General features: G+C 38.4%; 1 protein-coding gene across 1 annotated transcript in view; it reads left to right on the plus strand.

Moving 5' to 3' along the window:
• Window positions 1-26,793, plus strand: part of Shc (SHC-adaptor protein) — a 104,776-nt gene that overhangs the window by 59,331 nt on the left and 18,652 nt on the right. The window contains exon 2 of the mRNA XM_067131210.1: window positions 9,102-10,741. Within this exon, the coding sequence (XP_066987311.1) occupies window positions 9,102-10,741 (1,640 nt within the window). The remainder of the gene's footprint in view (window positions 1-9,101; window positions 10,742-26,793) is intronic.

Consider the following 26,793-nt stretch of genomic DNA (forward strand, 5'->3'; position numbering starts at 1 on the left):
CGAGAGAGAGAGAGAGAGTTTTTTTTTCTTTCATTCACTCAGAGAGAAAAAGAATGAAGCCGCTTTTTGATTTTCTTAGATTGGAAGTTATCCGTAGTCATCACAGTGGCCAGTGGCATTACCCCTCATTTATGACCGCAGAATAATCATACAACTATCTGTTGAAATATCTGAAAGTTTTGAAATATAGTTTCTGAAAATCCTGTGATATTTGTTTGATGAAACTTTCTCTCTATGAAAGATAGAATTCCTGTTAAAGTGAATTCTGCGAATGTTTGTGATGATAATAAGAGCAAGAATATATTGACGGCATTACTTCTTCAAAAGAAAGTAATATACTCAAGTGTGTGTGTGTGTGTGCGAGAGAGAGAGAGAGAGAGAGAGAGAGAGAGAGAGAGAGAGAGAGAGAGAGAGAGGTCCATATTCTTGTCTGGTATGAAAACCCGAAATATCTGAATTTTGCGAAACTTCGTTACACACTCCTGAGAGCATAAATATGTGATGGTGTTCTTGTGATACACGTTGTTGCAAAGGCTGCCCATTGGAGTAGCGTATTGAGCGGTCCGAGATCTCTTCTTGAAAACTTCATCAGTGCTTCAAATGTTACGCAGTCAGAAAGATCGCTCGTGAACTCGCTGGAATTCAAAGGTCTGGTCTGTTGTTAAATAGGATCAATATTTTTTTTTTTTTTTTTTTTTTTTTTAGGTGTAACGCTCTCTAAGCATTTTCGGGTACCAAAATAATTGGGCTCAAATTAGAAAGGTCAACTCCGGTATTGTTACTTGAATATTTGACTTTTTGTATTTAATTTCTCGATTTTGAGAAATAGAGATAAAAGGGAATATTTTTTTTTTACTGAACAAAAAAAGTTGTCATTTTAATGCCAAGACCTGGAAGAAGATCAGTTGCTTTAAAAAAAAAAAGGTGATGAATGCAGTTTAAAATATTATTGGTATATTTTAGAAACCATAAAGTAATTAGCAACTTAGTAAACTATCCAAAGGTTATTTAATGATTTTTGTGTTGAAAATTATGTGCTTTGTTTAACAGAAAAAAAGAACTTGTTCGTCTATGGTTGTTCTTGGAAGACTTAGAGGAAAATTAGTTGCTCTTGAAAATGAGTGAAATAAATGCGGGTGAAATATTTCTGGAGAGTAACTAAAGTATATTTTATTAACCGCAAAGAGAAGACTATTAAGAAGGGTATTATTTAATTGTGTTTTATAGTATGTGATGTTCTCTTCAAATCTTTGACAAAGTGTAAGCCTCAGCTTTACTACCAGTAAGAAGGGAGCAGGTGCGTGATTGCCGTCGAAAATCAGGAACTGTTTAGGTCCCTTGTGGAAGTGGAAAGTTTCAGTAATGAAATGGAAGCTGGACTTAACATGAAGCATATCCTCATTTTCCTTGTATCGTATTGCTCAAAGATCAAACACAGACGTGGCACTGGGGTTCCAACGGTGATATGTGAAGCATCTCATCTCTAAAAATAATTTAGCATCTTCGAATAAAATAGTTATCTGTGCGATTTGCGAGTAACGTAGTAATACCTCGTAATTGGGCAGAGCTTCTTCTCATGTTAATTTAAACTCGTAAATTCACCAACAGTGGGAACAGCTGTGCAGTAATTTCCGTCAAGTTGTGAAATACATTGTTAGTTAATTTTTGTCTCGTGATGTCAGTGGTCAGAGGTGTGTGTGTGTGTGTATATGTATGTATATATATATATATATATATATATATATATATATATATATATATATATATATATATATATATATATATATACATACACACACACACACACTGTAAATGTACAGTACATATACACTCTTTAGGCTTGTTTATAGCGTTTTTATTTTTCATCAGGTTTTAATGATTTACTTTCAGCCATTAGTAGTTGATTGGTATAGCTGATGAAATAGATGGCAAGTGATTTCGTCTTTTAAACTCTCCCTTTGAATGTCAGTCGAATTCAGGTCACTGTGAATGTCAGTCGAAGTTAGGCATTCAAATCTTTGTGTGCGTTAGTCATACGTACCTTCGAGTTCGTAATATATACGGATCTTATTTGCGCATACTGTTTACATTATGCATTTCTTTACCGAGCATTTTTTTTAATGTCATTTAAGATGAGGATGTGCGTACAACCAAAGTCTTCAGTTATGGAATCTGTAAGTAGTTGACTGACTGAAGGTCACGATATATATTATAGGAAGGAGCGTGGTTGAATTTCCGCTGATGCAGTCACTGTTAGTATCTCCTGCCACATCGTAGTGCTGAACTAACAAAATTGACCTCTGCTCTTGTTGATACTACTTCATTGACCAAAATGCTGATGCTGCTGTTGTTACACAGTCTCTTCTTCCATTGACTCAGTAGTGATCTGTACTTTATTTCCCAAATATGCTTCAAATGCCACCGTTACTGACAAGATAACTGTAGGTTTCTGTTGCTTTTCTCTTGCCTATCTCTTGCTGTCGCTGCTGTTAATGACCCTTCTATTGCTATTATGTTTTTTGACTGACTTGCTGTTGAAACTTTTGTTGTTGCTTCTCCCATATCTTCGCGATTATTTGTTTGTGTTTTATTGTTTCTGATTTTGGGGTGCTGGAAGATGCGGACATGTCAAAATCTAGGTCTGTCACTGTAGTCAAAAGAAAGCAGTGGGTTGCTCAGTTCCAGACTGAAGGCCGATTCCCGACTTCCGGGCAGTTTCTGTGGAAATGGGAAATCGAGTATACCCAATACCCTGTGGAAGTGATGGCTGTGTACAGTCAAGGAGTTCTGGTCAGCCATATCCAAAGGAGCGTCTATAGAGTAAGCAGAGCTCAACGGACCTTATGACGACGGATTTGAAGGAAGCCCAAGTTAGAAGAGAATCTGATTCTTTGCCCAGTTGAATGGTCGTTGATTCCACCTGTATAAGTCTGGCATTTAGCACCATCCTAATAACTGACGTTTCGTTGCTGTTGTTGTTACGACCTGACATCACTGGAAGTTGCCGCAACTTTTAATTTTAATGCAGCCTTGACACTAATACTAATAGTACCTACGATTGCCGTAGTTGTGCATGTCAGCAGTTGCCACTGTTAATTAAGTTAACTCGCATATAGTTGCTGCGTAATCGCTTATCAATATTACTAGATTCACTTTTCTGTAAATGGAAATTTCATTGTTTTTTCAAAAGTTGACTGCAAGGACAAAGTATCCGCGAAAGTTACTATAATATTTGAATTAGATTGAAGCTAATTGATCTCTGTAGTAACTGAATTCCTAAACAGCAGGTTATAAAATGAATGAAGAGATTGGCCTTTCATATAATTCTTACGAAGGTTACGTTGCTGCAGGTACCTTAATACGTTAATTATTAAACATTAACTTGTGTGATTCTGTGAACATCCAGTTGTATATGTTTGTGAGAGAGAGAGAGAGAGAGAGAGAGAGGATGTGCTGTAGCAGAAGGTTATTCATTTCATCTGCGTAATTTACCCCTAAATCATTACACTCGCCCGCAACTTGATCCCACCATTCTTGTCAGTGTATTTTAAGTTTAGCAATGATTTATACCAAACAGTTTTGTATATATATATATAAATGCAGATGTCTGCATCATGTTTCGTCAGAGAGAGAGAGAGAGAGAGAGAGAGAGAGAGAGTCGAACTACTCCGCAACATGGCGTCGTGTGTTGATGACGAGGTTCTAGTGAAAGGGGGTGGGAGATGGGGATGAGGCAGTCGAGTTGGGCAAGGATTTGGATGGGGGCTTTGGTTGGGGGTGGGTGGGAGGGCTCCTTGCTCCGTTGATGTGTGACTGGGCCGACCTTCTCAAGGTGATAATACCCTCCCCACCCTACCCCTAAACATCACAACGGCGCTCACCTTTTCACAACCCCCTCCCCCTTCTCTCTCTCTCTCTCTCTCTCTCTCTCTCTCTCTCTCTCTCTCTCTCAGGAGTTTTACTTTTTGTCTTACCTTTGCTGGTCTTACCTTTGCTGTGCAGTTCGAAATTCCAGGGGTTTGAATCGTATAGTTTTCTGTAGGGGTCCATCAGTGAATCAAGTCGAGGATGAACATATTGGGCACTACATTTTGGATTACACACACACACACACTATTAATATTTACAGATTTTATTTTGTTCAGAGCCACTGTTTTCTTGGTCACCTGGGATATACTTCACAGTAAGCAAGTGAATGAGTATGAGCTGCCATATCCAGTATTCAGGCCTTTACCAAACTAACTACAGATCCGCCAAGATGTTGCTAAAGTGTATAAGATGAAAATGGCACTGGTCTGATATGCGTTTGGATTCCTCTTGGTGTATTGTTGGCTGAGGGCGTTGCTGGTTTTTATAGTCGTTGTGGAAAGGTTCGAATCCTGTAATGATAGTTCAGTGTCTCTTCGTATAACTGGCGTAGTTTGGTTTGAAATTGGAGTGACTTAGTATTGTGCAATTGCCTATGTCATTAAAGAGCCGAAGAAAAAAAAAAGTTAAGTATATCTTAGTTTAACCAGACCGTTGAGCTGATTAACAGCTCTCCTTGGGCTGGCTCGAACGATTAGATTTATTTTACGTGGCTGAGAACCAACTGGTTACCTAGCAACGGGACCTACAGCTTATTGTGGAATCCGAACCACATTATGACGAGAAATGAATTTCTATCACCAGAAATAAATTCCTCTAATTCTTCATTGGCCGGTAGGAGTCGAACGCTGGTCCAAGAGCGTGCTGACCGAGAGCTCTACCCACCCTTCCAGTGAAGAACCTAAGAGCCGAAGAATGTCATATATTACATAAATATTTAATACCGCTGTAATTCGTAATGCTGTTTATTTACATAAAGCCTTAAAATATGGTTATTGTAACTTCTTTGGAAATGTTATTCTGCGAATTCTGTTGTTTCTTATAACTTATTAAACCTAACCAAAACTCATATTGTAATTATATTAGTTCTGTGCGGGGTCTACCTTTGAAATTAGTGTATTGAAATTTCTCCTGGTAATATTATTCTTCGAACAAAGCTTTTGTCTGGAAATGTTTTAAACATAACTAAAATCATATTTTAATTGTATCAATTTTATATACAGAGAATAAAATGTCTCAGAAATATATAACTTTTAATTTTTATTCGAGCAGTATATCTGAAGAGAAGAGTTTGCATTAGACTTAGGTCTTTAATTTGGAAAACCTTCTTTCCTAGAATTGCGTCATCTAGACAAGTTTATTGTTCAAGGCTTAATGAAAATAAATGTCAAAATGGGGAAAGATGGCATGATGGAATGCTGTTATGCACACAAACATACTTACCCTTAACTGGTTTAACTTTGATGCTGTGGAGAATTAACTGATGTAGCTGGTTTATTTGAACTTCTTTCTTTCTCTGAACTGTTGAATGTTTCAATCTGCTCTCTCAAGAGTTATCGGTTCATTGCAGGTAATTGCAGAACTTGCATATGTGCCTTTATCTTGTAGTCTGTTTGATGTAATTAGAATTACTGAAACATACAGATGTTTAATGGGAGATGAAAGTGTTTTTTAAGCTGTTGGGTTGAAAAAGGTTCTTTATCGTCAGTTTCTTGGCACGAGTGAAATGTGAAGCATTTTCACTGCTTTAGTCTCGAGTTTTTTTACAACTTGCATTGATCGCTTATAAACAGGTGTCCCCACTCCCTCTCCCACCCCCCTCAAATCCTTGGGCAAACTCACATTTTCTGTTTGCCCAAATTTGTGGACAGTCTTTATTTTGAAAAGTAGTCAACTTTTGTGACACTAGCCATTTGTAAAATTAGAAAATATCAGAGCCCATGTAGATTATTATGCTCAGTCTTTGTCATCTTACAGCCTGATTCATATCAGTTATGTATTCATTTTCATGTTTTAGCCTGTTCATTAGGAATACTGAATTAATACATGAGCGAAGAATTTCCTGCGCATGCTTTCACTCTGTGCCCTAAACAAATTCTCTTCCTTTTAATGGATCTTCCTGGTCTTGTATACAAGACTGATTTCCCACACTTTGATTGTGGATGATGATTAGAGAATACCTACCTCAACGTTTCTTGTTAAGTTTGGCTAAAAAATATGCATTTTAAAATGTCATTTGCAGTAAATGTATGCTCGTTCGTTCTTGGTATAAAAAGTGTGAGTTTATTGGAGACGATTTTGTTGTCTCTACTTGAGTGTACCATGTTATGTTGGTATTTTTTTTTTTACGAAATAACTAAAAGGTATTTCTAAAGCTTTTGGTTCTAGAGCAAGAGTCTGTTGGAAATATAATTTTTGTTTACTACACTATAGCTTGAGCATTACCCAAATACACGGCACGACAATGACTGTTTCTTCTTTTCTCTTGTTTTCTTCAAGCCCCTGCCAGAAAAAGGCATCTACTTACCTGTTGCAATTTTGCCCGCTCGTAAAGTCATGACTAATCTTTTAATTGTCTTATTAACTTTTAACCCCTGGTTAAGGTCAGATAGAGGTCGCAAATTGACCCAATACTTAAGAGAGTTACTTTTTGTGTTTCTGAGGAAAAAAAAATTCATCTCGGTATCAATTTTTTAAGAATAATATCACATCAGTTTATTGAGAATATCATTCTTAAACTCTCTCTTTCAGTATGTCGATCGAAAGTTTGTACTAATAAGAACCTGTTGCCCTTGAATCTCCTTTTATACCCAGCCGAGTTTTCTTGCCTGTCCGACTGTCATACATTATGGTAGGGCTGTAACCCTGTAAATGTGAAAAGCAGAGTCAGACTTGACATAAAGGTTGCAAAGGACCAGAGGATGTATCAGAACTTAGAATCAAGGTCATGTGAACGAGATCAAGGTCACAGGGAGAGGAAGAGGGTAATTCTTGTCTCGGCCATAACTTGAAAATGCAAGGGTTGCCGCTCACTTTGGATCCGAATGCTGCTCTGGATAAGGATGGGGGCTGTGTATTGACCGTAACCCAAGGTCATTCATTAAATGAGGTCAGGGTCACAAGGAGAGGTGAACGAAGGTATTATCAGGGACATTATTGCATAATGCGTAAGTTTAACGTTCATATTTTACACAAAAGTATTGTAGGGCCAGACACTGAACATCGTCATTTGGAAAAGGTCAAGGTCACAAGGAGAAGTAGAAGGAAAAAAAGTCTTAAGGTGATAATTTTGAAATGGAGGGGTTGCATAAGGTGAGACTTTACACAAAGATTGTTTAGGATGAGGGGATTTGTTATGACCTTAATTGAAGTTATCTGGACAAGGTCAAGGGTTGTGCAAATCTTGCATATTTCCCCCTTTTCACAAGTACCAATCAATTTCCATAGTTCTCCGATCCTTATTTCAGTTTCAGTTTTATTAGGACAAACATTTTAGCTTTTCTTTTTTCCTTTCTCTTTGTGTTTTGTTTTTGTTTTAGGGGTGGGGGCCGTTAAGTATGCCTTTCTTTTAAGAGATTAAAATTGAAATTCTTAGATGTAATTCGTAAAGTATATACATTTGGGTTTAAAGTTCAGGGGCACTGACCCATCGCTTTGATCTTCTCAAATGTCAAATCCCACGTTAATTTGCGCTGATCTGACCCGTTTGAAAGGCATTACGAGAACAAGGAGACAAGAATGGCAGTCGTATTTTCAGCCATTTTCCATTGCAGTCGGTCTAAGAATCATTCATCTCAACTGCAGCTCAACAGGTCCTGGGGAGCCAGACAGCCATCTAGAGCTCTTCGTTGGTGGCGAGTCTTGGAATCTCTTTAGCTGTTGCGCCAAGGCTTGCTGGAGGAACCAGGAATATATTCATCTGATTTTATTTTTTTTTTTTTTTTTTTTTTTTTTTTTATTTTCACGACGTGACGCACCCATAATTGATATGGTTTTCCTCTTCAACAAAGGCACATTGGTTAACCTTGGAAACGCAGTATCCGATTAAGCAAAACATAATTAGATGAATTGTGAGCGTGGAACCACCCCAGAATTGGTGATAGAAATGAACCTCATCGGAAATTGCACCATCTTCGAAATCTTTCTTACATGATTTGTGAAATTTTTTGAATTCGGTTTGGGATATGAGTAAGAGATGCAGTCGAGTCGGCCAAAAGTGAAACGAGAAAGTCAGATATGAGGAGTTTAAATGGAGAAGAAACTGCGAAAGTAACAGGATGAAAGGTAGACCCTCTGGAAGCAAGTAATAAACTTGAGCCGACTGGACGGTCGTCGGGTTAAGCGAATGCCAAACTATGGGAAGAAGGGTTCGCGAAAGAGAAAACCTATACATTGTAACTAATTTTGCTAGTGACATTCTAATGTTTTCAAATATTAAGTCCCTAAAATTTTCATCAATGGCTTTTAGAGTTTGGTATTTGGGAAAAAAGAAACATCATGATATAAAGTAGACTTCGAATAGGTTTTATATGTAGTGTCGAAATTCGATATTAATGGATTATTTGTGGATTAATATTGTGGAAAAAAATTATTATAAGTAAATTGACCAGCTCCGTACGAGACTGTATGTTCTCACGCTGTTGTTATATCCCATTAATAATTAAGGCTCATGTGAAAATTAAAAAAAAAATCTCAGAGTTGTGAAAATATTTATTGCTTCACTGAAATGATGGGAAGAAACATCGGTTCATTGATATGTAAACTTGGACGATAACGCTAATCTGCTGATGGCATGTGAACTTTTGCATATAAAATGGACCATTGTTTGTATGAATTGGTTAATAAATGTATGCATACACACATACCTAACATGTATTTCAAAATTTCACGCACGGAATAGTTGAACAATTTCCTCCTCTGTGGTTAACTTTTTGCTTGTCCGAACATCATCAAATAATATCTCTTAATTTTACGTTGTGAGGGAATCTTTTGGATATGGGATATGCCCTTTACCTTCTCATAATTGAACTCGTATATAGTATTATAATTATTATTCATACTGTAAACCTTCCATAGTGATATGGAAGCCTGTTATACATTTCATAATATGTTTTTATTTTGCAACGTCGTCTGGCGTCAGTATTCTGTTACAGTATCTTGTTGATTTCGCTCCTTTGCGAGAATGATTGTGTTGCGAACTGAAACTAATGTGAGAATTTCTTGTGTCGTTGCAGGTAAGAGCGCCTCCTTGTACGGCGGTGTGGAGGTGGTTCAAGGGGACGCTGCCCCCGGAGGACGTGCCGGCGTCGTGAGCGGCGGTCTCCATTGCCAGGACGACGTTGATCACCCGCTGCCTGCCACCGCTACCACAACTACCACCACAACCACCACCACCTCCACCACACCCACTTCATCCTCCTCCTTGTCTTCGCCGTCATCGTCATCGACGCCCTCCGGGCCCACCATCACCACCACTACTACCACCACTACCACCAGTAGTAGTAGTAGTGGGGGCATCACCAACACCACTACCATCATCACCACCGCGACCTCCTCCTCCTCCTCCTCCTCCTCCACCACCCATTCGTCTTCGACGCATCTCCACCACAATACCTCCATCAGTAGTAGCAGTAGTAGTAGTGGCAGTAGTAGTAGCAAGTCGTCGCCGCTGTCCCTGACCTCCCTGAAGGCGGCCTGGAGGAATCTGACGAGCCTGGGTCTGGGGTCGTCCTCGTCCCGGCTGCCACACCTCGAGAGGCACGACGTCGGGGTCAGCGAGGCCCACGACTACCGCTACACCCACTTCCCCAACAACAAGCGCCACCCCAAGGAGACCGCCTTCGACGAAACCCACATCCACCTCACTCCCGCCTCTCGCACCTACACCCACCCCCACAGGAGCCCCGTTCCGCCCCCGCCCAATCATCACCACCACCACCATCACCACCATCTTCACCACCACCACCACCACCCACACAACCCGCACTCCCACACCCCTCCGCCCTCGCGTCACTCGGTGGTCGCGGACCCGGGCAACAGCGGGAGTAGCAGCAGCGGGGGCGGCGGCGGCAGCGGCGGCGGCGGCGGCGGCGGCGGCAGCCTCGCCAAGTGCCTTAGGAAACACCGGGAGAAGCAGCAGGCGCGGGCCCTCACGCGGAAGTCCAAGTCTGACAATGCTCTCCAGAAAATCGGCGTCAATGTGAAATCGCATTCCGACCAGAACCTCCATAAAGTGTGGCTGAACAGCATCAGCAACAGTTGCAGTGTCAGCTGCAGTAGCAGCAGCAGCAACAGCAGCAAAAGTAACTCAGTGTTCAGTACGGTGCAATTATCGGGCGGTAGCGGCGACAGCTGCTGCAGTAGTGGGAGTGGTGTCTTGAACTCTTGTTGTAAAGGGCGGTGTCATCACCACCACCACCACCATCACCACCACCTTCACCACCATCACCAGCAGCAACAGCAACAGCAACAGCAGCACCACCGTTCCAAGTCCTTGGAGAGGCACCAGGGGACCCGCATCCACCCTGCGCCTTCCTTGACCAACCACAGACACACCAGATCGCTCGAGAGGAACCACAAGTTCAGACTCGATCTCCGGTCGCTCTACCCTTCGTCTTCCTCCTTCTCCAAAGACGAGCCACCCGATCATCCGGCGCCCCCACCCCCGAGTGTGACGCCCACGCACGTGCCGTGGGCACCGGATGCCGTGGAGGGCGTAAGTGTAGAGGGTGGGTGGCAACAGCAGGTGTGGGTGGGCGGGATGGAAGGAGGACACGCGGGCGGAGGCGGCGGTTCCTTCATCAACAAACCCGCCAGAGGATGGCTGCACCCAGACCATCAGCTGGCTGACGAAGGAATCTGCTATGGCGTCAGGGTGAGTCCAAAAATAATGCTCTGTCGTCTCTCTCCCCGCTTTCTTGACCCTGTCTTACGCATTCATCATACTTGGAAATTCGCCTTCCACTTAAGCTTTCCCACTTGTTTCGTTTCAACTTACCGTAAATTCATATACAATTCAGATAGTATTCAAATGATGGATATTTCTGCTATTGAATTGAATAACTAATTTATATTTCTGTCAGTGAATTAAATAACTAATTCTTATTTTTGTAGCAATATCAAGACCTTGGCTAGTAAGTCATTACAGTTAGTCTAACCAGTAATCTGACTTTTGATCCCTCTCACACTGACAAGATGTTTTAATATGATAGACTGTGAATGGTTTTACTGTCGGATTTCATGTTCCAGGTACCCACTCATCTGCGTTAGTTTTTCCCCTACCTTAGCGGGATTGAGGCTAATGGCTTTAACGAATAAACTACGGCCTGTAACCGATTTCTTTTGGAATCTCATGTGTAAAAAAAAAAAGAGAATGAAAGGAGGATGAAATATTACACGAGTAAACGAGTTATTAACAGTTAAAAATAAATGCGCTGAAAATGAATAAGCAAAGTAAAATATGGGAGAATTAACTAGTGTTGGACTGTAGAACCTCATATAGTGTTGGCGGAAGTACAGTAATACGGTAATTGACATGACGCACCTAACACAAACTGATGCTGATGTTCCATTAAGTATTCCTTATGGTTGGAGAGGCCAGTGTGAGCTGCGCATTACTACACTTTGAAATGTCTGTAAATGGCTTCTGCACTAACCAGTTGAATTTACATTTCCTCTGCCACTTAGGCATATTCGAGGTTGTGGCATCAAGTGTTACCTGCCTTGTTGTAGATATCATGTTTGAAAGTGTTATGTCACATTATGGAGTGGACTGTTGTGCGCCTTTTTTCATCGGCAGTCTTTTTCTTTTAATGTAGAATCAAATTAGAACTGTACGATTATCTTGTAGATCTAAACTTCTTCTTGCTCTTAGTAGGACTCATTCTCTTTTATGTGGTTTGAATTGGTAGCTGCCATATTTTTAGGACTACGTCATATTGTCTGTTAGCGTGCCCATTGATGCTAGCCAGGCTTTGGGCTTTGTTATTCTAAGTCTTATTTCATTAGCTTTGTCAGGCTGTATATTTTCTTGTCTTCCCAGGGTAATGATCTGGTCGTAGTATTTTGTAAAGCAATAGGCAGTGTTTCTGTCTCTTCGTTTCCAGTATGACAAAAGTTTTCTACAGTCATTTCATAGTCATTTCTATTTTTCTGGATATGACAATTCCGAGGGAATTTAAAACACTCTGTTTAACAAGTGTATTCACATCAACGTTCGTGATTCTTAAAATGGCTTATATCTGAATTCGAAGTACGCAGTCCAGCGAAAGGTGTTCATCTGGGTGAATTTACCGCGCCTTTGGTAGCTGACACTCAGCTTTAAGTCGGCCCTTTTTTTTCTTTTTCTTTTTTTCTTTTTGTTCACGCAAACATCATATCATCAAGCCAATATATCTAGGTGTTGAAACTGACAGTATATTTTCCGGCAGAGTGAATCATAATTATGAGAGAAATTATTTCGTAAAAATTTGATTTTCCCTGGCAAGACTTACCAATGGCTAAGTGTGCTTGGTTATGTGGAAAGCAATAATCACTCACTATATGATCTCAAAATGTGTGTGCATGTATGCGGGTTAAAGCATTATGTAATGGGCTTGTTTACTGTAGGAAAAGGACACTAGGACTAGTAATTATAATTACCTGTGCCAACTAATTTGTGAATGGTAATCAGCTGGGTCTGCCAGTTCCCTCTCCCCATATATATATATATATATATATATATATATATATATATATATATATATATATATATATATATATATATATATATATATATATATATATATATATATATATATATAATGTATGTATGTATATATATATGGTGTGTGTTTTTTCCACCGGGAATACGAAACTACACTTTCACAGATGGATATTACTCAACGGAAAGCACGCTGAAAACATCACTGTTATTGAGCGACACCGTCCACATGTTGGCTTTTGGCAAATTTCGAAAGCGAATCGACGATTTGTTACCTTGGAAACCATCATACTCAATATAAATAAAGTTATTTTCTATGGGTTCAGTGCTTCATAAAACGTCATCTAAACGGTATGAATTTGATAGTACAGTTACGTATTGATACAATGAACTTTTGCCTGTTTGAAGTCTGTTTAAACTCGGAAGGTTGAAAGGTCACGGTCACATCCAAGGTCTCAAATGTTTATATCATTGAGGCAATTAGTCACTTTCCTGATTTCATACTCGGCGTTTTTACAGGGAAGGGCGTTGCGTTGCTTAGCGCAGGCGTGCTTAAGGATGCTGTAAGGTGTGATTTCTTAAATAATTAGGTCCCACATTTGGGTATGCGTCAAGTTATCAGACGATACACTCGTACAGAATGGCAGCAGAGATGGACTTCCCCATTTTATCCACAAATAAGAAGTGCAGAAACATTAGAAAAAGTATCGATTTTTTGAGTTCGGGTTTTAATAGTAACGGAAAATTTGAGATCATTCTAACACGGCTTAGGATTGGCCATACCCGCTTCACTCATAGCTATGTTTTAGAGGGAGCCAGTGCCCCAATTTGTACTCACTGTGGTGGTCAGCTATCCGTTGAGCACATGCCGGTGCACTGTCCTAAATTTAATCGCCTTAGGGCAAAGTACTTACTAACTGGGAAGACTATTTTAGAAATTTTAAATGATGACGTTGAGGTAGATAACCTTATGAGTTATCTGAAAAAATCTGGTTATTTTAATGAGATATGATTTCAGTATATTTAATAAAGATTTTAGTCATATTTATTCTTATACTAAGTATATATTTTAAATATAAAAGTTTAATATATACTTATTTTTTGTTGGTTCCATCTAATATCATTCCTCATTTTGTACGTTCATATTTTAACACTGAATTTCATATAATTTAGTATGTCATCATTCACGCTGATTCATTTCCGTCAGTCATATTATTTTATATATTTCACCTTCATTAAGATAGTTAACCCACTTAATGAATAAATAAGATGGGTTCTGGTAATGGTGAAATAAGATAGTTAACGCAGGTAATGATGAAATAAGATAGTTAACAATGAAATAAATAGTTAATAATCAATCAATCATTTAACTTACTGCATTTGAAATAAGACAGGTAATGATGAAATAAGATAGTTAACTTACTGCAGGTAATGATGAAATAAGATAGTTAACTTACTGCAGGTAATGATGAAATAAGATAGTTAACTTACTGCAGGTAATGATGAAATAAGATAGTTAACTTACTGCAGGTAATGATGAAATAAGATAGTTAACTTACCACATGTAATGATGAAATAAGATAGTTAACTTACTGCAGGTAGTGATGAAATGAGATAGTTAACTTACTGCAGGTAATGATGAAATAAGATAGTTAACTTACTGCAGGTAATGAAATAAGATAAACTTACTGCAGGTAATGATGAAATAAGATAGTTAACTTACTGCAGGTAATGATGAAATAAGATAGTTAACTTACCAGAGGTAATGAAGAAATAAGATAGTTAACTTACTGCAGATAATGATGAAGTAATGTACTCAAATTAGTGAAAAGCCATAAACTGCCGGGGTGCTTTTGCTCCTTAAAAAAAAATGCTAAAAAGAGCGAACAGGATTGGTTATATCATGTCTGCTCTTCATGAAATAAAGACAAAATTTAATATGAACTTTCGGTAATGTAAACCTTACAGCAATCCTATAGTAGTACGTGGTATTAGGTGAAACTTTACACTCCGTTTTCTTTTTTTCCTTAATGTTCCACTTAATTAGGTCCTGATGATTCTAGTTGTCACAAATAACCGTTCCTTATATTTCGCCTGCCCAGTAGTAAATGATATCAGATCATGGGAGGATCTTGTCGCGAAATTAATAGGTAAGAAGCTCGAGGTGCACTTCAGATGCCTTATGTATCATACTTGTTTAGATTTCGTGTATTCTTTTTTTTTTTTATATGGAGCAATGTTGTGATATCCAAAGTCTTGTGGTCTTTCCTAAGTACAAACTGGCTCTAATTACTTTCATGCTTCTCAAGAAGGTAGATGTATAGGTAAAGGGAGGATTTTATATTATCGTCGACATATCAGAATTTCTTGTTTTCGTTCACAAAAAAGGAAATGCAAACCTTTCAGACGTAAAAGAATTTAGGAGAATTGAGATTAATATATTCCAAATGACGTCCACCCTACGGGGTTGCCATCATGATTATGGATTATGGCACTATCTACATAAGGCATTGATTCCTTCCCCTTGACTTTGAGGGTCTAGAGAGGTTTCTAGTAGGTTATAATATTAAACAGGGGCTTCTACCTTTTAGGATGCGATGGGAATTTTCTTGTTAATCTGGATTTTGTTTCCAGTAAAATCATGAGATTTTTAAATTCAAGTACAGTATTAGGTTAAGAAAGAATAACTTGCATTTTTGTTCTAGTTTGGAAAATACTAAGAGGAAACTATTATCCTGTTAACCAAGACCTGATCGAGGTAATGGTTTGTGTTTTGACGGTTGTTAACCTCTGCTGTCAAGTGTTGTGTCAATGATTCGGAGCATTCCATGGTGTCACTCGTTGTTTACTCGAGTTTGATATTTTGTTGTATAATTGTGGTGGTCATCATTGGTTGTTTTTCGTGTCTGGTGCCAACTATTTGTAATATGGGTATGGGGTGGACTGTCTTGGTATTGGGCTCTTCTAGAAAAATGCCGGTCAGTCCCAAATTGACTCTCTCTCTCTCTCTCTCTCTCTCTCTCTCTCTCTCTCTCTCTCTAGATTTGGTTGTGACGAAAGCTAAGAGTATTTTATGTACGTAGATTCTTATGTGGATATTGATATTTTGATTGTTTGTGTCCAGGGGATTGTTTAAAAATATGTTAATAAAAAAATACAACTATGAAATGTGTAAACATGAAATATAAATATTCGTTATTTGTCACCAGCGAATTGATAGATAACACTGCACCTTCTTGGACGTGACCTTGTGATTTGTGTTGTAAATCTAGTTTTCCTTGACACACTTATAAGAGTTTCGAATTGTAAAGCATCCGACTCTTTTACTCTCAGGATATGTGTTGTGCTGAGTAACGATGTGTTACCTATTTTGACCCCTGAACGTGGTTGGCAGTGTGATCTTAATAGCGTTTAGGAAAGCTTTCGTTAGTCCTATCATCTTTTTTCACTAACATTTTCTTTTATTTCACACTATCACGGTTGACACCATCCATTTTTTCCATGCTAGATCGACCTCCGGCCCTCGGTGCCTGGCCTTTGGTCATAATCACCATCCATCCTTCTATGGCATGAAATATGTGCCCTCGAAAGGTCTTGTTTGAGAAATGGTGGTGATTTTTGTGGTTTTTGCCAGGGAGGATGCGTCCTAGAAATGTTTATGTCGTTCAAGAATGCCGTTCATTAATGTCTTGGAAATTGATGTCTCTGTCATGACTCTGCAGTGCATCGAAGGGCTTCAGGATAGGCGATGTGTATGTGGCATACCCGAGAACAAAAGCCACTGGCAATAATTGCACCCAACATGCCACAAGTGTCTACCTCTCCTGGGCATCAACTCATCGATCATATTTGCTCTCTCTCTCTCTCTCTCTCTCTCTCTCTCTCTCTCTCTCTCTCTCTCTCTCTCTCTCTCTCTCAGACACATACACAGTGCGTGTTGGTTGTTATTGTTATTTTTATCGAATAAATAAGGAGTATTGGTCGTCAAAATATTATCAGTGTCATTTGGCAAAGTATTAAAATTTAACATGAAAGGTAAAGTTTCTCTGTGAGTTGAACAGTCATCCACCGTTCTACTTTTGAATGTTTTGAGTGTCATATTATTTTTATAGTTGGTGAGATTGCTTCTCCTTGTGGTTAAGTTTATTAATCACCGCCAGGAATACATCACTTGTTGGTTGAATTTATTGCGTGGTAAGGAATGAAGAGGCCTTGTCGTCTGTCATCATCGTCTTCGAGAAGACATGCCTTTCTGAACAGGGTGTTAATACTGTAGTCTAGATAAGGGCTGATAAGTGGCACTGGCTTGAGAGGAAGGGACACGCGATAAGATAGCTTGCTTTGTTTACTAACAACACTTCCAAGACACTTCAGCGACAGCAACATCCTCCTCCTCCTCCTCCCCCAATTCCTCCTTAGGGGTACCATTACGCTCATCCTCTCCCTTCCCCCTCCCTTCTCACTCTTCAGCGATGCCACATACAGCGAAGAAGAAGAAGAAGAAGAAGAAATATGAAAAGACGTCCGATTGAATGTGTCCCTCTTGAGTGAACTTCTTGTGATAAAGAATAAGCGTTATCTTTCATCGGAGAACGTGTTCGATATGGCATGAACGCTAGGACAGGTAAACGGACATGCGGACAGGCACAGCGAGAACTGCAGAGACTGCCAAATGCAGTTTGTGTTAATTAAGATTTTTAAGGAGAGTTTGCCTTCCCTTATTTTGCTCTTGTTCTGATTCTTCGAGCGAGACGTTGAATGATAATTTCCACGTGAGCCTAGATAGGGTAGTGAACCCATGGCATCGTTTTGTTATTTGTATTGTAAATGCTACAAGCATTGTTGTAAATCCAGTGTTATTAAATATCTATGCAGTATGAACACGCTCTTATTCTTGATTTTTGTTTTTACACGGAAAAATATTTTCTTTTGAAAAAAAAATCAAATCGCAATTAACAGGACTACTGTTGATGTTTAACAAAGAATTCCCAGAGTGGTCTTATGAAGCTTCATTGTCCTCTTGTAGCCACAGATTTTTATAGAAGTAGTATTAGGCGAACGTTCATCTACGTTCAACTGCAATAGCACCTATACTAAACCATTTGGTCCCGTTCGTTCTACACTTATGACTCTTCATTCTCTTCATTTCATTGTTTGATGGTTACCAAGTCTGCCATGTTATCAGAATGCCTGCGAACACGTTTTCGTTTTTTACATTCGTCCATTCTCTTCACATGCCAGCGCCTGTGAATTCAGTTCATCCATCCAAACCATTATATCTCGTTCTTGAAATTTTGACGGTTTTTGCTTCAAGCATATTCGGTTACAATTTACTGTGTCATCCTCAACTATTTAGAATTCGGACCCATTAAGGATCCATACTCTGTTGTTTTTTCTTTGGCAGAAAATTCGGTTTGTAAAAACTTTTGTTTCTCAGCACGTAGCTCCTCAACTTCTAGTTTCTACAGGCACTGATGTATTGCATCCTTTTTTCGTGTGGAGTATTTATGTGATAACTTTCATTTTCCCTTCCATTTACTCCTAAACACTCGTGACATTAATTCATTCTGTTATATGTCTGCCTATCAGATGTGTTTGTACTCGCCATCATTAACAGTATACTTTTTTCGCTTGCAAAACGCCATTTGCCAGTTTATTTAATGTCTCCTCACCTTAATCAACACTACCATTACGTCGTATTGTATCATCTCTGTTTACTTTACTATTCCTGCACTCAAAAGCAGATCTCTCTGTAGTTATAACATCCGTAATGTAAACACTTGTGTTAACTACCCCAGTAGCACCTCAGCTATAACAAAGACCGCGCCTCTTTTAGTAATGCTAAACTAGCAAGCTTTTTTTTTTTTTTTTGACACAGCAGACACATTCTTTTCGTCTGAGTTATAAGTATGCTTGTTCAGAATCCCCACATTAGATTCCTTTTTTACGTATCTGCCGCACTTGTACAAGGGGCGTCAGTCCTCATAAACTCGTTAAAATTTGCGTCACTTTGGTGGGGGCCAGTTTATTGTTAAATTCCTCCATGTTTCAGTGGTAAAGGAAGGTCGTTGTCGTTGCCCTTAGGTGACTGACTTTCTTGTAGCATTATAGGAGGGTCCTCTCGCAACTAGCATCCCCAGTTTCCCAAAGCAGTGTAATCAGTTGATTTATGTTTTGTGCACCTATCCTGTATGTTTGCATATTTGCACACTTCCAGTTGAAAATGGGTAGTCGAGGATATTTTCTGTTAAGAGGGAATCGTATTTCAGGTTTTATCATCTTGGGTAGGAGAGCCATGTAGATTTGGTTTTGAACTCTAGTTGAAAAATGAAGCAAGCAAAATCTACGTTTTTTCTTCAGTAAATTTCACTTTCTAAAGCAATTTTAGGGGAAAATTCCTTTCTCCGGGTGAACTAAAATTCGCCCAATTTACTTTACTACACGGTTAGTATGGTTCAGTTAGCAAATGACACTCATTTTACCTCTCTACTCAATATAGAATTTTTAACGCTTTGTATTGGCACTATTACAAATGCACTGCACGTACGAATTCAGAGCCACTTTGATACAAGGAAAGGGTATTCCCCTGTAGAAAGGCATTCTTGGTGTTATTTTGAATGTCTATCCATTTGGATTTAGTGAAAGTACATGGTTCATCGGATGTATACAGTCCACACTGTAGGTAATGGAGCTTTTAGGGATTGTAGAAGGTAGAGTAGTTAAGGACGCATTTTCCCTTTGGTTATATATCTTGAGATGAAAGGATGCGATATTAGTTAATAAGTTTAGGGGGTTGTGAGTTTGTGAGTACGTATGTGAGTCGGTTGTGGTGGGCGGCCGAGGAGTGGTGAGTAAATGAGGACGTCCTGTGCCCTCCTCATACCCTCCTCCACCTCCTCCTTCCTCTGTCCTTCCCTTCCTCCCTCCTTCCCCCTCCAAGGGTCTCATCCCCACGCCCACTTTCACCCATCCCTTCCCCTCACCCTATTTGTTAATGTAAGTACCGCCTCATTCCTCGGCTTCTCCCCATCCACCCCCTCCCCTCCCCTCCCCTCCATCAGTTATATTTGCTGCTATGACTTAATCCTTTAATAGTTATGCTTAGGAATGAGTGACACCTTCTCCTCTTCCTCCTCTTTCCGCTTATCCTCAGTCTGTTAACCATCCTTCCACCATCTCTCATCCTTCGCCACCCCCTCTCCCTGCCCTCTATCTCCGTTCGTCTCTTCCGCACATCCATCTCTCTCTCTCTCTCTCTCTCTCTCTCTCTCTCTCTCTCTCTCTCTCTCTCTCTCTCTCGTTTTTTATATATGAAAAGGAGAATGTTTTCTTATATTTTTCCAAGAGAACTGGAACGGCTTATATGTACATTGGGCTGATTTAATGCCCTGCCTTGAGATTCTGATTTTTATGAATCTTAAATATCACTTAGTTCTCATATATGTCAGTAATAAGGTTTACGCTCTTTTTTTGTATTGGCATCATGAAAATTTTCAGTCAACATAAGCCCTACTGAACAAAATTGAAGGTTTATTTAAAAATAATTTTTTTAATAAAAGTATCTAAATGTCATTTCATGTGACGTCAGACTTAATTTGGAATCAGCTGAATGAGTAAAACATTCAACACATGGTTTACATTTGAGAACTGTGTCTTTTTAACTGTTTTCAGTACAGCCTGTTTATTTTTGGGTTGCGTTTCGAGATCTCTTCGTTTAATAACTTAGTGAGGGCCGAGTTCCTTTGGTTCATCTTTATTTAGTTGCAGTCTACTAAAGTTATTGTTAATAGTTGTATGGTATTTCTTGGGTAATGTGCTGCAAAAGTCATATTTTATTTGAAGCGTCAGTCATGTAATAATTAAGAGTCATAACTGATACTTTTTTTGTTGGTGTTATAAGTGAATGTGCATGCATAATTAATCATTCTGTTATCAGTTCCCAAAGAATGAATCCATCTTACGTTGCATTCATTTTTTAGTTGACCTTTTAGGATAAACTGCTGTGTGACATTTTATATTTTCTGTTTTTTTTTTTTTTTTATTAAACTGACGTGTTACTTAAGTTTTTTTTTTTTTTATTAAACTGACGTGTTACTTAAGTTTTTAAAATTAAAACCGAGTTTCGCTCTTGCATTTGTTGTAAACGCAAGGATTAATGCATTGTTTTTGTTACCGCGTCATTTCGTAATGATCTGTTTTATACATATATCTTTATCTAAAATTTTAATCAGATATAAGAATATGTATTGCTTTAAATTATAACTTATATACCAAAATCTTTTTTTTAACAAATGCAAGAAGTACGTGTAATCAGGGTTTCTGAAGAAAATAATGGACATGGGTGACTGATGATTTAGAGGACGTTCAGTATTGAAGTCGTAACTGTTGCTGATTTTTCGTTTAAACTGAGGACTTCTTATTCAACTAAATGTTATGATTTCTGGTTCTTTATGGACTGTTGCAGCCTTTATCTTTCTGGGTTGTTTGTTGTGCATTTATTGTCAGGGTTTGGTCTGTATTTAGTCGAAGGGCGTGACACAAGTATGTCTGATGTCAAGATAAGAATTCAAGTAACCAAGTAGGCTTTTGTGGTGACACCGTTTTCTAAGTAATGTTTTATTGATTTTCTATTAATCATGATGAACGTCTGTATAATATATTGTTTTTAGTTATATTAATAGTTTTGTGTTATATAAAACTTCTAAAGTATATTGATGAAGGGTTATTCGCCAATTGATTTACAAGTGTGAGTTCATATTTGAAATAATATCCTTTCATATTTATACATTGTCATTATGGTGTGACGTTAATTATTAAATAGACCTTTGTTTTTATAAAATCTGTGGTAAGATGATAGAATTTTGAGTACTAGAGGTGCAATATGATTTCAGGTAGACTTTACAGAAAAATTAACACAATTTGTTCACCTCGCGTTTCTCTCTCTCTCTCTCTCTCTCTCTCTCTCTCTCTCTCTCTCTCTCTCTCTCAGAAAATGCTGCGAGGTGAAAATATGGTTATTGTTCTTTCCAACTGTTAATGATTTTCCATAGTTCCACCTTCCACATAGTCGAAAGATCCCTTAGTACATTCAAGCAGAATTCTTTCTGCTCTTGAAATTGCTCCCAAGCGTACCCCGCTCAATCAGTTCTCACTTTGTTTGATTAAAATTGGTATGAATGGCTCCATCTTAGAATAGTGTTCATGGTATGCTCGCACCTTACAACGTCCCATACATCTCTCCTCTTTTCACCTCCTCAGTTGTCTTCATCAACCCAACAGAAAGCCCTTGTCTCAAGGGACTTGGGTCCTGGCCACTCCCTCCCCAGCCATTTATACAGATCACGTACTTCAGAGTCGTACGGTGGTAAATAGTTGAAACTTGTACATTTTCTTCCTAAATCACTTTTGACAAATTCTGTTAGAAGGGGGTCAAAATCTCTCTCTTATAATGTAGAGGCCTATTCGTCGAACAGTCTAATGTCACTGTCCAGCCAGGTGTGATGAACGAAAAAAAAATTGAAGAAAGGAATATGAGTGCAAACATCGAAGGTAGCACCAATTGGTTATAAACGATAGCCTAACCAGATAGCCCCGCCCCCTGAAATGTGTAAGATTACAAGAATCAAGAGACATGCAAGATTACGAAAAACAAGGAACATGGAATCAGGAATAGAGAGTCACTGAACTAGAGTTCGTGGACTGCTGATTTTCACAAATTTGGAAAGTGTCGGTCGGCTGGTTTTACTGAGTGTTTTTAAAATCTTTGATACATAAACTGTTCATTTTCGGGACTGCTGGTTACGATGAAATGGAAGCACTTCAGATAACCTTATACAAGTCTTTGAACTTTATACGCAGACATGTAATTTTTCAATAAGTATAAAATCTTATCGTTTGAAATATATCTTAATGTTTAATGATGTTGAAAGAACTACAGTAGATATCTGAACTGTCAGATGTGTTCCTAATTCGGTCATTCATACAAGACAGCTGCTGCCTGGTACGTATCACTCAGTGAACAGCTGCTTTGGCCGTTTTGTTTTGGATGCTTGCTCCCACCAGCTCTTTTCCATTTGATGACGCAATTTTAGAGCTAGCGTAGTTTGGGTATGTTTGCCAGTACTTGCCTGGCCCAACGTCCTAGTTTACGGATTTACAATCTGGTTGGGGCGTGAGTTTCTCTCTCTCTCTCTCTCTTATAAAACTAATATATATATATATATATATATATATATATATATATATATATATATATATATATATATGTATGTATGTATGTATATATATATATATATATACATATATATATATGTGTGTGTGTTTGTGTGTGTGTATGAACTTGCTCGTATGCCAGGGCGTGCTATGTTACGTGTACCGCAAAGCGTTTTGTGGTATGGTACCGCATTTTATAATATTATGAAGACTTATGAATAATGTTGTCTTACGAAGACTGATCCATACATGTTTTGTACTGCTCATGGTAAATAATGATATAGAAGGTGTTAGGAATATTTTTACTTTATTGCTTGAAACGTACCATGTATACTAGTTATCTATGTTTGCAGGTATGTGCTTAACTTGTTTTTAGAGTCATAGTCCCGTTTTCTGTATCATCAATTCTGTATAGCAAATTCCACAATCAATTCTGTATAGCAAATTCCACAAGTGATAATAATTTCTAGAATTAACGGTCAGCGAGGGTTTGATTCAAGCGGAGCGGAAGTATAACATATTGGGCAACGTTCACAATGTGCCAGGCATCGTGGCTCAACAAGTAAAAAACTAAATAGTGGATGAGAGTGATATTCCAGCCGCACTCATTTATTACGGAATGTTATTAGTATGTTTGAGTATTAACCTTCCTAGAACGTTAAGATGGTCGAGTCGCGAGTAATGCTGTACAGGAATGGCTAATTCTATTCAATTGTCAGCTCTTTTCAGCAATCAGTTGCTTGGTAACCCCATTAAACGGCTAATTATCATGCATCTTAATCAGGGGATCAGATATGCAGTGATGAACACTGACTTGAACGGTACACGTGTAAACATTTGACTATGTTCCACACCTAGAGCTACAAATCTAAGTCTTTTATGAAGGACAAAGTTTTATCATTTACGTGAGAAGCCATTTTGTTTTTTAGATTATTTTATAAGGATTTTAAGTTTATTAACATATGAGTAACTTTAATCAAGCCTAATGGTATCGTTACACAAATGTGAACGGGGAGGTTGAAAGGTGTTCAAGTAGCATTATGGTGCCATAATGAAGCATATATATATCTTCCTGCCCCACGGAGAGATGGTCAAGGCCACGTTTTTCTAAAATGGTCTGCTAGCCTCATGAAATTTGCACTGTTGTCGAGTGTGTATTTGGAAGCTATTGGCATTTTTCAATCATATATTGAAAAGTCTGTTGTTTTAACTTTGTAAAATTAGCCGCGTATTTGTTTGGCATCATAAAAATATGACCATCTATCATGAGCTAAATTCCAAAGAGTGCTGTGCTGAATTTTATTTCACGTTTCACATTCTCATTAACGTGCATGTTTTAAGATCATCTTCACGAGAAAGGGACGAGATCAGTTAAGAAGTTGTGTGGATTTGCAGGACTTGTCCGAAGAGAGTTTGCGATGGTATTTAACCATTCTAGTACATCAACTAATTGATGTTGTTATGCCCTTGGTTCCATCAGAAAATGAAGTCTCTTTTTCAGTGACTTAACCAACTTGTAAATTAAACATTAACGTTGCGATTTTTTTTTAAAAACATTTTAGTACATGAAGCATTTCATTTTGTGATGCCTATTGAAGCAATCTTTGTTGTGGTACTGTTCCACATTCCATTAAATGAAGCAGTCAGTGATTCGATGCTGTATGTACCTAGATTTTTCTTTATTAGTAGGTCTTTTGAAGGTACAAAAGTTTCATTTTGCAGAGGAGATACGAAAGGTTTTTGTGTCGTCATTTTTGCTGTTGCTTCTGTTTACTTTGTAAGAGCTTGTTGGAGCATCTTTACCCACCACTTCGTAATTAGGAGGTAACATCAGTGCGTTCAGAACCGACCTTTTAATGAACCTGCAAAAAAAAAAAAAAATTATTATGGCTTGAAAATGAATAGGTGGATGCGGGCAGATGATAGGTCTGTTTTGAAGGGCCAGTATGTGTGGATAGCAAACGGGCTGTAGTGTGTCATCAGATTCTAGATAGACTGTTTTGTTGTTGCTGGTATTATTATTAATGGTATATTACCTCTGTCAAATTATTATTATTATTATTATGAGCTTCGACAACTAAGGCTCAAACGTTGTCGATTACATCCCGCCAGCCCCCCTCTCTCTCTCTTCCTCTGTTCATAGCGCCACGTCCTTGCACAAGGCCATTTTGACCCTCTCCCTCCCATCTCATGCCATCAATTCCTGAGCCACTCCTTTACCCTTCTATGGCATCGTAATAACCATAGAAGAAGGAATAGCTCCGCACAGCCACGGCGTTAAGCTAACTCGCGCTTTCCTTTTCGGGCAGTGATTTCATGAACGATGGTTTTGTGATTTTCTTATCATTGCAAATGATCGCCTTCATTTCTCATGTTCGTAATTGATAGGCTTCATGGTATTCGGTCCCTTGCTTCAGAATATTCACTTCGCTTTTGCATTTGAAGTCTGCATTCCTCTTTTTGTAATTATTTCTGCTATACTTTGAGTCAGTCGTTCTTAGGTATCGTGGTAAAGTAATTCGATTCTTATACTTTGTGAGTCAGTCGTTCTTAGGCATCGTTCTTTTCTGGTAAAGTAATTCGATTCTTATTATGTTTTTTATATTAAAAGTTTTCATCAAGAAATGCAACGAATCCTAGTTGCAAGCGATAGTTTCATGAAATGCCCAGCCAAAGAGTCGTTCATTGAAGGCCTTGAATCCTTTCATTAGGGTTACTTTCATTCTCCCCTCTCCCTCATTCCTTCCCTCTCCAACCCTCTGTTTATCTCCCAACCCTCCCTTGGTCGTCGGAAGGGAGTCAGAGCCTGGTCATTGTTGTGGTCGTCTCTCAAAGCCTTTCCCAAGATGTCAGTCACCGATTGATATTTTTTTATGAGAGTCAGTGTTCGTGTTAGCAAGGCATCCAAAAACCGATTCACTGAATTCATGTCTTCATCAGACGTTTGCGTAAACAACTCTATATTGAAAAAAGCAGAATGATCATTATTAAGTAAACCGGGAAATAATTGTTTGTTTGTTGGAGTCGTGTTAGATTTGGCTTTTCTGCAAACGAATGAAGGGATGAAAAGCTCATTTGGCTAAACTGAAATACTACCTTATTAGCGAGTTCCTTTGCTTCTTAATTTGATTCTCAAGCAGCCTCTGACGAAAAGCGAAGGCAGGCTTCTTGAGTCTTACGAAGTGTAGTGTACTCTTATGGTTCGAAGAGCCCTGTACTAGGCGTAGCACGCAAGTCATTATGACATTTTTTATTGTTTTAATTATATGAATGTCCTTTGTGGCCGTGAAATCTAGCACGATATCAAAAATTTATGTTGTGAGAAAAATTGGCATCTTTCCGACCTCTATTAGAGAAAAGAATTATTGCTGGGGCGTGTTTGGAAGTAAATTGTCACGGGACGGCAGCATTTGCTTTTACCCCTGTACTGCATCATCATGATATCAGTTTGCCAGAATTGGATCAGTGCCATTCCTATAGGCGGCATAGCCTATGCATGATACACACATTATATATGCATGCATATTGAACAGAAGCGTACTGTATGTATATATATATGTGTGTGTGTGTATACATATATATATATATATATATATATATATATATATATATATATATATATATATATATATATTGAGCAGAACCATTTAATGAATTCCAGTCTTTTTGCAAACAACTGCATACTTTACTGTATTGTCTTTGCGTTCAGTTTAAGATAGTGCAAGTCTTTGGCTTTCGTTAACCGTCTGAACCACGGGCTTGGTTCGAGTTCCCTTGCTTGTGGGTACACACACAATTTACGTGTATTTTTTATGCATTGTTATTTTTTCGGTAAATGTGTCAATTTTTTATTATTTTTTATTTATATTTAGTTTTACCTACATTACAGTACACACATAATATATATCCTGTACATTATATATGTATATGTATAATGTATTTATTTTCATTACTACATTAATTTTTGTCTTTTTTTTACATATATGAACGCTGTGCTTTTAATAAAAACTAAT

The sequence above is a fragment of the Macrobrachium rosenbergii genome, chromosome 29 (assembly GCF_040412425.1).
Source record: "Macrobrachium rosenbergii isolate ZJJX-2024 chromosome 29, ASM4041242v1, whole genome shotgun sequence".
In the NCBI taxonomy this organism is placed as follows: domain Eukaryota; kingdom Metazoa; phylum Arthropoda; class Malacostraca; order Decapoda; family Palaemonidae; genus Macrobrachium; species Macrobrachium rosenbergii.